The 14,354-nt window shown below is 42.1% G+C and overlaps 1 protein-coding gene across 2 annotated transcripts in view; it reads right to left on the bottom strand.

Moving 5' to 3' along the window:
• Window positions 1-11,004, bottom strand: part of PNPLA8 (patatin like phospholipase domain containing 8) — a 34,215-nt gene extending 23,211 nt beyond the window's left edge. The window contains exons 1-6 of one of the 2 annotated variants that reach the window (XM_064422406.1): window positions 10,817-10,997; window positions 8,594-9,804; window positions 7,523-7,672; window positions 6,157-6,308; window positions 5,314-5,408; window positions 1,739-1,910 (exon numbers count right to left, since the gene is read on the bottom strand). In XM_064422406.1, coding sequence (XP_064278476.1) covers window positions 1,739-1,910; window positions 5,314-5,408; window positions 6,157-6,308; window positions 7,523-7,672; window positions 8,594-9,715 — 1,691 coding nt within the window. In that variant the 5' untranslated portion in view covers window positions 9,716-9,804; window positions 10,817-10,997. Of the gene's footprint in view, window positions 1-1,738; window positions 1,911-5,313; window positions 5,409-6,156; window positions 6,309-7,522; window positions 7,673-8,593; window positions 9,805-10,816 lie in introns of both variants that reach the window. The other variant, XM_064422407.1, reaches the window with a different exon arrangement.
• Between the last annotated feature and the right edge of the window lie 3,350 nt (window positions 11,005-14,354).

The following is a 14,354-nucleotide window of genomic DNA, read 5'->3' as shown; positions in this document are numbered from 1 at the left end:
TTGCTACATAAGAGAGTTAAAACAGACATACATAGAACACATGAAACCAATTTCCTGAAGTACTCTGAATGAAATGTCAGTTAACCAAAATTAGTTGTCATTTTCTGAAATGCAATTTATAATATATCCCATAAATGCACGGAACGTTAGACTGATGAAACATCAACTTAATTATTTTCAGCAAGAATACCTTCTGACAGAAAATACCACCACTGATGTTGTGGCAGGACTAAACATGTATTACACGTCTGTACGCTGTCAGGGAATTGTCTCTATTTCAAGCAAGGCTGACAAGTTACCATTTAAACTACAAAAACAGAGCACAAGTAATGCTTTTAAATTCAAAACAAAGCATACAGCAGTTTCCCCATGCTATAACAATAACCTGACCTTCAATATTGCTGTAAAGATATACTATATAACCTTACAATTCCCTTCTCAGCTCCAGGCCCCCACACCACAGGGAAGCCTCTAGGAATCCCTGCAACAAAATGCTGTGCAGGCATAGCATGTCCCTTCAACACTGCAGGTGACCAAGAAGTCATTTTTGATCAGCACACTTAATTTTTAATTTACTCTATGGATGATATATTAATTGCCTGCTTTTGTCGATTGCACAGGAGTAGATTTTTTTACCTCCTTCATATGCTACAAGTAGCTGCAGAAAAACAGTAGTATTTTAATTAAAGCCATGTAAAATACTTTCACATTAGGTTATTGTGATCTTCACAAGACTTCATTTAATTGGGTGGGGAATGAAATGAGGGAAGACAGAGAAAAATCCAATTTTTAAATAAAGACCTTTAGATACCTGAGAAGAAAAGCTAATGATATCAATTTGATAAATTTATTTCTAAAAATATGCAAGAGCACAGAGAAGTGCTTAGACACTCTCCCTCTACTTCATCGAAGAAGTAAGATGCTTAAAATTCAGACATTACTGGTATTCCCACTATTATGTCATAAAAACTCTTTTAATCTCATAAAACACAGTAATTGCATTCTCAAAGGAACTTGTTATTACTTATCAGAAGGAACCTTTTACCATTTTACACTGTCAGTTCTTTCAGTGGCAGTCCTTTCAGTGGCAGGGTCAACTTATGCTGGTTGGGAAGCTGTGGCATTAGTTTGCTAAAAATTATAAACAACTGAGCTATCAATATAAATACAGATGAATAAAGCTAAGAAATAAAACCTGTAATATAATAATTATTTCTAGCGGCTTTTCCTGAATAGCCCTCAAGGCAAGTGAATACACTTCACAGGCAACTCTAACACGGCAGATAATCTTTCACTGCAACCCTTACAGCTCATTTCCCTTTCAAAGAAAGTGGCAATGGACAAAGCCCTCCAGTATAGCAGCAAACATTAAAAATCCCCACTACAGCACATTATTTCATTTCTCACCAATCTCCTTTACTAAAAAGGGCACAGCAGGTGGTTAGTAAAATCTGTAGCAAATCTGTAACGAGTCAGATCTAGCAGAGCTGGCAAGCATACAGGAATATAATCAGAAATCAGTGCAGTAAAGCTTACTTTATTCCCCAGAAACATAAATCATTACACTAAAAGCTTCCAGTATCTTGGTAAATATGAAAACAGCTATTTCAAAAGAAAGGATTATCGTATACTCTCATTCTAGTTGTTTTAAGAATTTGTACACCAGTGTAGCAAGAACAAAACCAAATGCACTCAGTCATTGCACTAATTATTTTTCATCTGATTATCTTTTACTTACTTGAGCATTTTTTCCCATATATCACTGTCATAAAAGGCGTGGTTCCAGCCCATTTTGACTGTTCCAACAATGACATTCTGCTTGAAAACATCTGATCCTAGCTTATGGTACAGTTCTTCACAATCATCCAGAGGGATATGGAACAGCCCCAACATAAAAGCTAATATAGCTCCTGAAAAAAACAAATATTTTGTAATATTACAAAAACATATCCTGGAGTAAGATTACAAAGATGGATTACCAGTTAATGTAGTTCATAGGTTAACAGAATATCTGTCTTGAAACAGCAAGACCAACTGACATTTATTTCACTAAATTCCTGCTCAGAGATCACAAACCATGCTTTAAAAGACAATACATGTAGAAAAAGTCTATTTTCAAAAGCAGAAATATGAGAAGTTAAAACATTGTATTATTTCATTTTGCAGATTATAACAAGCATATGGCAGAAAGCAAATGAAATCCACTACTTTACTTGGAAAGAGAAATGAGCAAGAGAAATCTATGCTGTAGGTACTAAAAATTTATTTGGAGCAATATTTGCTACTCTGCAAGCTCTTAAGTCGAGAAATATTCTTGGAAAATTCTTCAAAAATAAAGGAGATTCCAGTAGTTTGGATTACATTTGGTTGCAACCATTTATAATTAGTTTCATACATGCTGCCATCTAGTGTGTCCCTAACAAAAATTATGACCTACCCTTGTAGGAACAAAATAATAGCACTCAAAAAAGCATTGCTGCTAAATACCATTAAAAGGACTGTACAAAAATACACTTAATGCATTACTACAATTCTCAGATATATTAAATCAAAAGGGACGCACAAAACCTTTAAATCTAGTTGCGCCTGTGAGAACATGTAATTAAACATTAGAAATAATTAGGACACATGACTTTTTCAATCTGGAAATAAATGCCATAGGCTTGAATAAAGTTAATTTTAAAAGGTGCCAATTTTTGAAAAAGAGTAAAAGTACAATGCATGAGCAGAAAAAAGCTACATGCAGGAAGTTACAGATAGCTTTAAAAGAAACAAGACTTCCCAGCCCTTTTTCACTCACAGCGCCCACCAACTGCGATAGCTGAGCATTCGTGGACTGATGGCCTCAATTTCTTAAAAGGCAGCACACACACTTAAGGCAACCTGGTCTTACTTGACACAAAGTTTCATCATACTTGACACAAAGTTTCATCAAGCGAAACTATCTCAATTGCCAAATCACCAGATGCCTGAATTCAACGCATACTTAACACCTAGCAGCAGAGAAACACCATTTTCCTGAGTCATGCAAATCCTCTGTCACATTCTCTTCCTCTAAACCTCCAGCACCAGTTCTACAGTATCATACATTTGCTATTTTGGTGAGTAGATTCAAAGTATGCAGAGCCTATTACAGCATCATTGCAATGATCTTTCTCTGTGACTGCCTGCATTTACACTCTCTGACCCCCAGTGAAGAGAAGCATGGGGAAGATAACTACAAAGACAGTGATGCTGAATTCACAGCAAGGGCATTTCCCAACTTCGAAGGCAAAACAGCTGAAAAGTAGTAAGAAATACAAAAACTGCAGCAGAAAAGAGAAGTGCAGGGCACAAGAGGCATCCTTCTTATCATTTAATCCATCACTCTCGTGAAGCACAATTCATTCAACGGCAAGACTATTGGCATATGTACTGTCAATACAAACACAACTGCCAGCAGTGCTGGCAGACAAGAACAGCCTCATCCAGCCATGTCTTTCCATTTATTATTGCAAACTGGACAACTGCAGACAAAAGCTTAATTGCGTAAAAAAAAAATTGAAAGAATTTGCTAAGTACTTATTAGCAGTCATAAGTCCCAAAATTTGAGGAAGAATTAAAAACCAAGTTAGTTTTAGTGACAGTAGTGGGAGTAAATTAAGAACAGGAGGCCTCTCTATTCAAGGTAAAAACACCTATATTCATTGAAGACAACACTGGAGAAGTGTTTTTTAGGGAAACCATCTTCCAAAGAAACAACCACTTAACTGCTAAAGTAACTAATGAAGGATTTATTTGGAAGACTATTAAAAATGTAAAGCAGGGAACTATATTGTGGCTACAAACAAATTCTGTCTAGAAGACCTAAACACTCTCCTCCACTATTTTGAGTCTATTAAGCAAATCTCTTGAAACACACTTCTTCCACTCAGGGTGATCTGTGTTTAATATAATTTCGGATTGAAAATAAGTATGACAAAAAATTTGAAGAATATGGGTTCCTTCAGGAAACTGAGCTAGTAAACTACAGCATACCTCCTATGTTAGAAAACATATTTGTGCTGCTACTGGTCTAACAATTTCTGAAGGAGATTACTTTAAAGGAGAAACTTATGCTTTGGAGTTTCCTGCTTTCTAGGGAGGAGTAACTTATCACTGAGTCACAAGTGTAAATAAGTCTGGGTGGAACTTGTAGACATCATCTAGTCCAACCTCCTGTTCCAACAGGTATAATTAGAATAGGTTACTCAGGACTTGATCAGCCAAATTTTGAGTATCTCCATGGACAGAGATTACAAAGTCTGAACAGGAAACTCCTTCCAGTGTCTGACCGCCCCTGCAAGAAAAACATGATCCTGTACCTAATTAGAACTTCCCATACTCCAACTTGTCTGCTGGCTTTTGTCCTACCCCTGTACACCTTCAAAATTATTCCAGATCCATCTTCTCTATATTTTCCCATTAGCTGAACCAGGATAAAGGCCAGGCCCACCCTTCGCCTTCTCAAGGCTAAATAAACCAGTTTTTGCACTCTCTCCTTTACATGTCAAGAGCTCCAGCACCCTGGCTCTCTGCCAGATGCACCCAGTAGAAAAACACATCCAAAAGATTAAGGGTTTATAGAAGAGCCCATAACAAGACCTTTGTGGCCAAACAGAGACACTTCAATTGTTGGGTACGTTCTCATCCATGCAAGCCAATGTGGTCTGCTTTCTTTGCTCTAGAGTGCAGTGATGATTCATGTCCAACTTGTTCCAAACAAGTCCAGGTCATCTCCTGCAAAGCTGGTTTCTAGGCTGTCAGCCCACCTCAGACAGAAAGCTTTGTATTTGGCTTTACTGAACCTGCCAAGCCATTTCTCCATCCTGTACAGACCAATATAAAGGAAGGGCACCACAGCATTGACCACTTCCTCCAATTTAGATAATTCAAAATCTTGCTACAGGCACATTCTGTCCTTCTGGCAGGCAATTAATAAAGATGAAACATTGCTGTTAACCTAATAAAGGAAACTCGACTGACTCAGCATCAGTTCTTGAGAGCTATTATCTTAGTAGTCTGCAAAGCTCCATAAATACCTAAGATAACTGTTTGTATGTGCAAATCGAAGATGTCACATAAACACTGAAAAAAATGACAAATCAGTTTAAAGCCAAAAGTTTGTCATGAACTGCCCAAAGTTCTTATTCAGAAGCAAAAAGAAAGACTCTAGAAATCACAACTGTACTTTCCCAGCTTAGACTAAGTCAGAAACTGCAAAATCTATATTTATTCTCAGATGTTCTTTTACTACATTGATAGCAAAACTCCAACTTGTGACTTAATAATTACCTGTGCTTACGCCACAGATGTAGTCAAAAAGTTGATGAACCGGCTTTCCAGTTAATTCTTCTAGTTTCCGTAGAGTCTGAAGTGCAACTAAACCCCTGAAACACAAAATTCCCCTTCAGATACAATGGTGGTCTTATCTTACATAGCTCTAATCATTTTTCAACCACCTTTGCTTCATTATAACTAATTATAATTGAATAGCTGCAACAGTAAGAATCCTGAATATTTCAGGAAATAAAAGAGCAGCAGAACACAGTTAAAATAGAATGATGAATACTAAATATGAACGACATACTCCAGCATACCAAAAATAGTATTCAACAGCTACAGCCACATTGTTTTACAGCAAAGGCTTGGGGGGTGATCAATTTCTGTGGATGTAGACTAAGGATAGATTTTAGTTGTATTCCCACTACACTTAAATTTTGGTCTTCACAAGGCTATATAATGCCCCTTGGGGCATAGTATTTTCCAGTATGGAGTTTACTTGGCCTCAATTCAATGTATCTGAAATAATGGGAGAGATGAATTAGAGACCATCAGATTTGTGTTTCTCCATCACAAAACAGTATCTGGAGTGCAGCAGTGTGAACTCTGTTGGGATAGAGAGAGATAACTGTGTATGGCAAAATGAGCACCAAAACGAACACCATTCAAGCAGAAATGCATAGAAAAACAATACCCATCCCTTAGATAGTCAAATGTTACAGAAATGTAACTCATAAATTGCCTCTTTGGGCATTTGTCTATCAAAGAGAGACTGAAATTTTACTTCTAGTTACAGTACGAAAAAGGTTACAGTATGAAAAAGGTTACAAGTATGTAAAACCCCAGAAGTTTTACCTTGTTCCTCCTCCATCAATGGTGAGGATTCGAATTCCCCAGCCTTTCACAGGGTCTGTGTAGCCAATCAGAGCTAAAGTTTCTCTAACAGCAGCCTGAAGACTTTCATCATTAGCCTGTCTCAGTCGCAACAGGCATGGGATTAATTTTTCCTATTGATAAATACAAGGATATTTAATTCTAACCATATGTTTAAACCAAAAGAATATATTCTTAAATTTACTAGCATGGCATTAAAGTACAGAAGTAATATACTAGTCAAACTTGGAAGAAAATGTCTTCAAATCTGTATTCACCCAAGTCTTTCTCTAACCAGGGAAAGAAAGGATGTCAATATTATGCTGTACACACCTCAGTGCTATAGTAACTACCTATCAGAATTAAACAAACAAGATGATATGTAAATATTTTTAATAGCTAGGAAAGTTACATTTACCACTTTCCTTTTATTGACTTAGTATCACGTCAGCCAAGTGTAGACTCCAGTATGAGGCACACCAAGTACAGGCAAAACCCCACATTTGCTTAGTAAGTACTGCATTGCTTCAAAACAAGAAATGCCTTCTAAGTACACTAATACCAAAACAAAATTTAAAATGCTTTCCCACACAGAGTATTTTTTAAATGGACATTACCACAAAGATACACACAGCATTATAATCAAAATGGGACTAGTGAATACACTCTTTCATAATAAAGTAATTCACATATATTTATGTGAATGCCTGACCTGTACCCTGCCCAGATGATTCATCTGGCCTGCACTCCATTCCCAAAGGCTACTTCTTCCAGAAATTCTACCATCCGTGTCACAGGTTTTTCACATCTTGTGGAAAAAGGCACAAGGTTGACAAATGCTGTGATTTAGCTAGTACTTCTAGAATAGCCTACCACCCACCTCCTGCCCTCTCAATGCAGGGAAGAAAACAAGTAGGACTAGATTACATTAACTTATTTGATGGTTCTCTTGCCACTTCTCTTCGAAGAAAGCATGTAAACAAGCAGAGAAAGTACTGTGCATTTACAGATCAACTGTACAGCACATTCCCATCTGTCAACTGCCACAGGGGACACAGTGTACGACCTTTATCTACCACTGGAAAAAGCTATACTACCCACCCACATGACCATGCCGTACGCTTCTAAATTAAACACTGCAGTCTTAAGAACCTTCAGCTAAACTCACAGTAGCTGCATATGAATCTGCTTGAACCAGCTATAAAGTTATAAAAAGAGACACTCAAACTACAATCCTTGCAAACAGGAAATATGACTAGTGCAGAAAAGCACAGAAGGAGGATTTATGTTGTTCTATAGCAATAATTTCTCAGATTGATTTTTATGTACACATAAAAACTATTTGCACCTTAATTGCAACTCCTCTGCTCTCTGGAAATTCTAGAAGATGATAGGTCAGTTCTTCAACCCTGTTGATGCAGACTCTTGGATCAGAGGATCTCCGCAGAGCTTGAACTAAAGCTCGAGTCCTGTTATCAATACTCACTCTTGCAATGATCTAAATAAAACAGACAACACAAAACTACTCTGAGAAACGTGTAAAATTTGTCAAGACTAATTTCAAAATGTTATTTTAAGATTTCTCAGAAGCAACGAACAGCATGCTGTACTAGAGATCTCCTAAAGGTTCTAAGAAAGCATTGCTTAAATCATCAACAAAAACCTTTTGATTCTTTATTTAGTAGAAAACAAAGTAAAGTTTACAGCAAGAATACACCAAACAAACAGGTCAATATGTATTCAGATGGACTTTCAGGGCAACTCTCTGGTATTCAAATGCCACTAACAAACCATAAACTGTAAAATTACTATAACCACAGAAAATACTACAACTTAGATCTGTCTGTAATTACGGACTCTAGGCATATATGAACTAAATACATGTACCTACAGCACACACACACACACAGAGGTGTGTGTATATATCTACACATACACTCTTCATATATAAACTTGCATAAACAGATCTATACCTGCATGAAACATCTAATACTTAAACACAGATGTATCTACACCTAATTTTAAGTACATGTATATATATGTAAGTTTACATATACTATGCATACAAATATATAAAATCTACATAGTTATATATATGTACTCATTTATAAAAGTGCACAGAATGAATCAGAGAACAATTTGGGCTGGAAGAGGCCTTAAAGATCATCTAGTTCCAGCTCCCTGCTGTGGGCAGGAACACCACATATATACTTACATGGAAGTACAAACACTTCTATGTAAGTATAAGTATGTGTACATCTGTATGCAAATATATACACGGGTATACACTTATTTACATAAGTAAATGTGTGTGTGTCTATGCTTAAATACAGGTATATACACTAGTGTAGCATATATACACACTTGTACAAAATACACATAGAAATAATACGTAAATTAACAAAAAACGAAGACTTGCCTTTTCTCTCTGAAGAGACAGATGCTTTTCCCTCTCTTCTGCAGTCTTGGCCTCTTTTGCTTTGTCCGCATCACTCTTCTCAGACACTTCTTGTTCCTGCTGTTTACTCTTTTCTGGTGAAACAACTTTTGTATCTGATCTTAACTTTGGAACCAACCCACCAATATAGCTGTCGACAAATGCCTGTACGCTGTTACTGGGATATGAAAGAAAGTCTGCAATACTTTTTTTAGTGGAAACAGGGAGAACAGTATTTGTCTTTTCACTACCCAAGATCTCTGCTTCAGGAGCTAAAGCACCTGCTGAATTCACTCTCTTTTCTTCGCTTGTTACAGTATTTGCTGATGAATCAAGCTTATTCCTCTCTTCACTTTCAGAGTCCTGTAATAAAGCATTCCTTTTTCTTCCTTGTTCCATAACAGAATTATTAAAGTAAGAGTTGATATGATCAGCTACAAAGTTGTAAGTCTCTCCAAAGTTTGTAGAAAAGTAGCTTACATGAAAAAGGTGGCTTTTAGTAGATGCTGAAACTTCTGGAGTATCTTGACAAGTGCCGCTTGAACTTACTAACACAGACTCCAAGTTTTCACTTGCACAAGTGGATTTCTTTGCAGCTGGGCTGCTGTTGCAATCGTCCTGAGTTCTGACATCTGTAACTTGTTTATCATTTTCTAGATTTGTGCTGATGTTATTTGCATCTGCACTACTTTTATTTGCTTTACCCAAAGTACCTGAGTGGGACTTCAATCGAGCTATTCGTGACACCAGCTCACTGTGAGTGCCAGACACTGCCTTTGAAACAGATTCTATAGTATTCTTAATTCGTGACATGCGAATGCTCACCTTTGTAAGTCCTTTAGAAGAAGAAGTTAAAAGTTTGGAAACTCTGTAGTATAAAAACTCATGGCTATAAATGTACTTGTTATACCAAAATGTTCTGCTTCTGGCCCACTTACACCAAGGCTCACTTGTATGAAAAACTCTCAGGTGTGCAGCATGATTTATCCTCCAGCAGGCTTTAGGTCTACCGAAACACAGGTATTTGTTTCTCTGCTTCCACCAAAGATTTTTTGGGTTAATCAAAAAGAATAAATATGCATCTAAGGATAAATGAACTGTCATAACTTATATATAATTGCACCTTTTCTATGTTGCTTTCTACTTCATTCCAAAAAATATGTCAATAAGTAAATCCCGTAATGTAGTGTTGTCTGAAAAAGAAAAAACCAGAACAAAATTAAAACCAACAACGGAAACCCCAAACCAGAAACAAGTTAAATTAAAATCACAGAGCTGTTTAGAACAGATGAAGCTTGTGTATCCTTTTAGTAAAGACAAACATTCAAATCAAATCGAATAATCTCATGGGAAAATCCACTGCTCAAGACATTTGGTAGGTAGCTCACCCCAACATTTCAACATGCTACTCCCTAAAGGCCAGTTTAAGCTCATCTTGAACAATACGTGACACTTCTCAAAAGCACTTAATGACATACAGAAAATTGATTGCTGTTTCTTCAGCAAATTATCTTGTGCAGACACAACATTTCAAACGTCATTATATTACCACCCCTTAGCAGAATTCCTCACAGGGCAGAAGTGACACCAATACTTTGACCAAAGTTCAACAAAACGTGCCCATCCTAAGAGCCAAGGGTAGGATATAATCCTTACTCTGCAAAGAAAAGTGCAACTGGTGGAGCGTTTTACACAGCACACCAGAGTTGTGCTGACATCGCAGGAGCAAATGCATTATTTGCCGAAAAAGTAAGCCCAGGCTTCTCCAGCGCCAGTGACAAATGCCGAGAAGGGCTGCCAGGCAGGCACGCAGGCCAGCTCCTGAGCAGGCCGACTTCCCAGTGACAGCAGAGGGAAAGCCCGGCGGCAGCGCCGTCGTTACTTACAGTCTCCTCCGTGCCTGTCCCGCCGGGTGACCGCCGCGCAGCCGGGCTGCGGGCCCCAGCCCGGGCCGGCCTATATAAGCACGGGGGCGCCGCCGGCCGCGGGGGCAGGCGCGGCCGCTGTTCCTGCCTTGCGCCATTTCCCCGAAACGCTGCCGAGAGTGGCGGCGTAAACAAGCACCGAGTCCCGGCCCCGCTGTCCCCGGCCCACCTCCCGTTACGCGAGCGAGCCCCGCGTGCCCGGCACGCGCTCATCGCGCTCCCCCCGCCCTCACACAGCCCCACGACACGGCGGAGATGCGGCCCGTGCTGGAGGCGGTACCTGCTGGACAGCGGCTCCCGCCTCCCCCCGGTCCCCGGGCCGCCGCCGAACGCCAGGCAGGGGCCGCGCCCTCACGAGCGGCGCCGCCCCGGCGGAGCGGGCGGGAGGCGGCGGGGCCCGGCACAACACCCGCGGCGCGCGGCACTGCGCCTGCGCCCGCCCCACGCGCCGGAAACAGCTGGGGCGCGCGCCAGCGCCCCACGGGCCGCCGCCGGAGGGGAGGGGGGGGCGGAGGGGGAGCTGGGGAGTGACGCGAGTGACGCGACCGGCTCGCGGGGCGGGGCGGGGCGGGGCGGGGCCGGGCAGCGCGAGGTCAGGGCCGGGGCGGGGCGGGGCTGCTGCGCCTGCGCTTGCGCAGGGTCGGGCGGCGACGTGCGGCGCGGCACGCGGGAGGGCGGGGCTGCTGAGGGCGGCGCTTGGAGCGCGCCGGCGGGGCTGTGCGGAGCCCGCCGCTCGCCTGAGCAGGCCGCTCAGAGCCCCACCCAGCCGCGGTGTGGGCGCTGCCAGGGTCAGGGCATCCACATCCCTGGGCCAGCAGCTTGGTCTGGTGCTTTTCCACCCTCACAGTGAAGAATTTCTTCCTAATGTCTGACCTAAATTTCCCGTCTTTCAATTTGTGCCCGTTACTCACTGTCCTGTCCTCTCTGGCTCCTGTGTCGGTCCCTTTCAGGCGCTGGAAGGAGCTTTGAGGTGCCCACACAGCCTTCTCCGTGCTGAGCAGCCCTCGCTTTCCCAGCCTATCCTTCAGGGGAGGTGCTCCCGTTCCCTTCATGGCCCCGCTGTGGGCCTGCTCCACGAGGTCCATGTCCTTCTTATGCTGAGGACTCCAGAGCTGGATGCAGGTGGGGTCTCAGCAAAGCCGAGTAGAGGGGCAGAATGCCCTCCCTTCGTGCTGCTTTGGGTGCAGCCCAGGACACGTCTGGCTTTCAGGTCGGGCACAGCAGAGCGGGTTGTGCCCCACGCTGCTGCCAGCGCTGGGCTCTTGATGCCGCACCCTGGGGAGTCCCTGGGAATAGAAGGGTCCCTACCCCGCCTTTGTAGCTCCTCAGTGCAGGTGCCTTGGAAATATGCTCCCCCCTATCTCCTGTTTAATGGTTAGGGAACAATGACAGACATGTTTTTCATGGGTTGGACAGGGTTAGGAGGCACCTTGGTCTTTCCCAGCCAGGCTTCAGAGCAGCAGCAGGCCTTGAGATTCCTGTCTGAAACACAGTTTTAATGAAGTTGCCAAAACTTCAGGTGGCAGGAGAGGATGGATGCGCTGTGTGCCCAGGTGGAACAATGGAGGCTTTACCATGAGGGTTAGAAGGGTTGCATCACAGATTTCAGATCCCAATTGTCTGCTACTGTTCTTCCTCACAAATAAAGAAGTAAATTGATTTTATTGCCTTGCATTTTATTCCTCAAAAGAAAATTTATAGTCCTTACATATTGTAATTTTTAGCATGTATTTTTTATAAATTGCACAGGTTAAATTCTCCACATCTCCCAGAGCAGGACATCCCTTTCTGGATACCAGGTGCCCACCAAAGTCACTCTGTCACTCCCTTCCTCATCTGGTCAGGGAGAAAAAATAGAAGAGCAGGTTTGTGAGTTGAGATAAGAACAGAGAGAGATCACTCACCATTTACCATCGGGGGCAGAACAGACTAAGCTTATGGAAATTAGTTGAATTTATTACCAATCAAATCAGAATAAGGTAATGAGAAATAAAATCAAGCCTTAAAACTTTCCTCCCACCCCTCCCTTCTTTCCAGTCTCAACTTCACTCCCAAGTTCTCTTCCTGCTCCCCATACAGCAGAGCAGGGGGATGAGGAATGGGATCTACAGTCAGTTCAACATATACTGTCTATGCCACCCGTTCTTCTTCAGTGAGAAGACTTCTCAATCATTTCCCTGCTCCAGTGTAGTGTCCCTTCCACAGGAGACAGTCTTCCACAAGTTTCTGCAGTGTTAGTCTTTCCCATGGGCTGCAGTTCTCACAAACTGCTCCAGCAAGGCTCCCTTCCTCAGCGTCAGGCCTTCAGGAACAGGCTGCTCAGAGTGGGTCTCCTGCAGGGGCACAGGTCCTGACAGCAAACCTGCTCCTGCCTGGACTCCTGTCTCCATGGGGCCACAGCTCCTGCCAAGATCCTGATCCAGTGCAGGTTTCCCATGGGGTCATTGGCACCTGCCTGCTCTGGTGTGGGGTCTGCCAGGACATGCAGGGGAATCTCTGCTCCAGCACCTGGAGCACCTCCTTCCCCTCCTTCACTGACCCAAATGCTTTCAAAGTTGTTCCTCTCACATATTCTCACCCCTCTCTCCCAGCTGCTGTTGTGCAGAAGCTTTTACCCTTTCTTAATATGTTATCACAGGAGCACCACCACCATTGTGAATGGGCCCAGCTTTGGCCAGTGACAGTTTCACCTTGGAGCCTGCTGGAATTGACACCTTCCAGCACAGAGGCACCTATGGATGGATTTTTGCAGAAGCCACCCCTGTAGTCCCACTCCCCAGTCTTCCCCACCAAAACCTTGTCACATTAACCCAATGCAATGACAATTTTACACTCATGTCTTGTCACTTCCTTGGTGAGTACTCAGTGGCCACAAATAACTCACAAGCTATGTATTATTGGGATCCTTTTGCACAGTACAGTGATAGTTCATACCCAGGTGTTCATCTGTTCCCTACTAAACGTTTTCAGAATTTCTGCCTTCTGTGCTGTTCTGCTGGTATGGTCTGCCTGCCTTATTTGTAGCTTAATACAAATCTGGTTGCATTATCCAATGGTGGTATACTCATGTTTTCTAGATTTATTTACTATTCTTTAATTTTTCACAGGAGTTCATTATATATGCTATAAATTAATTTTTAAACCAAGTATTTCAAACAGTAGTGGGGTCTGCCCTCAGTGCCCGATGCAGCTAAGGAGGGAGTTTTCACTACCTCTTGATGTATGAGTTACTTCATGTAAAAGCCTGAATACTGTTATGAGAGCAACACAGTACAGACACTTTTAGAATGTGCAGCAGTGTCAGCTTAAGCAGCTTCCCTGGGTGTGTTTGCTCTCCTGTAAGCCCCAGGGCTCTAGTGCCTTTGCCAGTGTGCTGAACTGAGTTGCATCTCATCAGATGACTTAAGAAGCAGTCACCCATCTGAAGCCACAGTCTGAGCTGGCTTTAAGCAGGGTAGCTTGCTTTCTTACAGCAACAAAAACTAAGGCAAAACAAGATCTACAACTTCACTAAGAAGGAAGTTTGGACAGGATAAGCTTCATCCTGCCAGGGCACATCCTGCCTCTCTTTTTGACTGGCAAATAAGGTATTTGAGGTGGGAAGCAACTGTTCCCTTTTAGCTGAACATGGTTCCTTCCTAAACAGTCACACTTTATCCCATAATCTCATTGTAAAATCCTCTCCTGTGCCTGCTCAGACATTTGTCTCGCCACTGGGATATGTACAATGAATGGTGTGTTGATTCACATCTTTGCTAAGGAAGAGATTCAAGATTTCACATTTCTGGTCCAGTCACAAACCCGGATGTTCTTGCTGT

Source organism: Passer domesticus, chromosome 5, assembly GCF_036417665.1.
Source record: "Passer domesticus isolate bPasDom1 chromosome 5, bPasDom1.hap1, whole genome shotgun sequence".
Classification (NCBI taxonomy): Eukaryota; Metazoa; Chordata; class Aves; order Passeriformes; family Passeridae; genus Passer; species Passer domesticus.
This window is presented reverse-complemented; position numbering and strand designations above follow the sequence as displayed.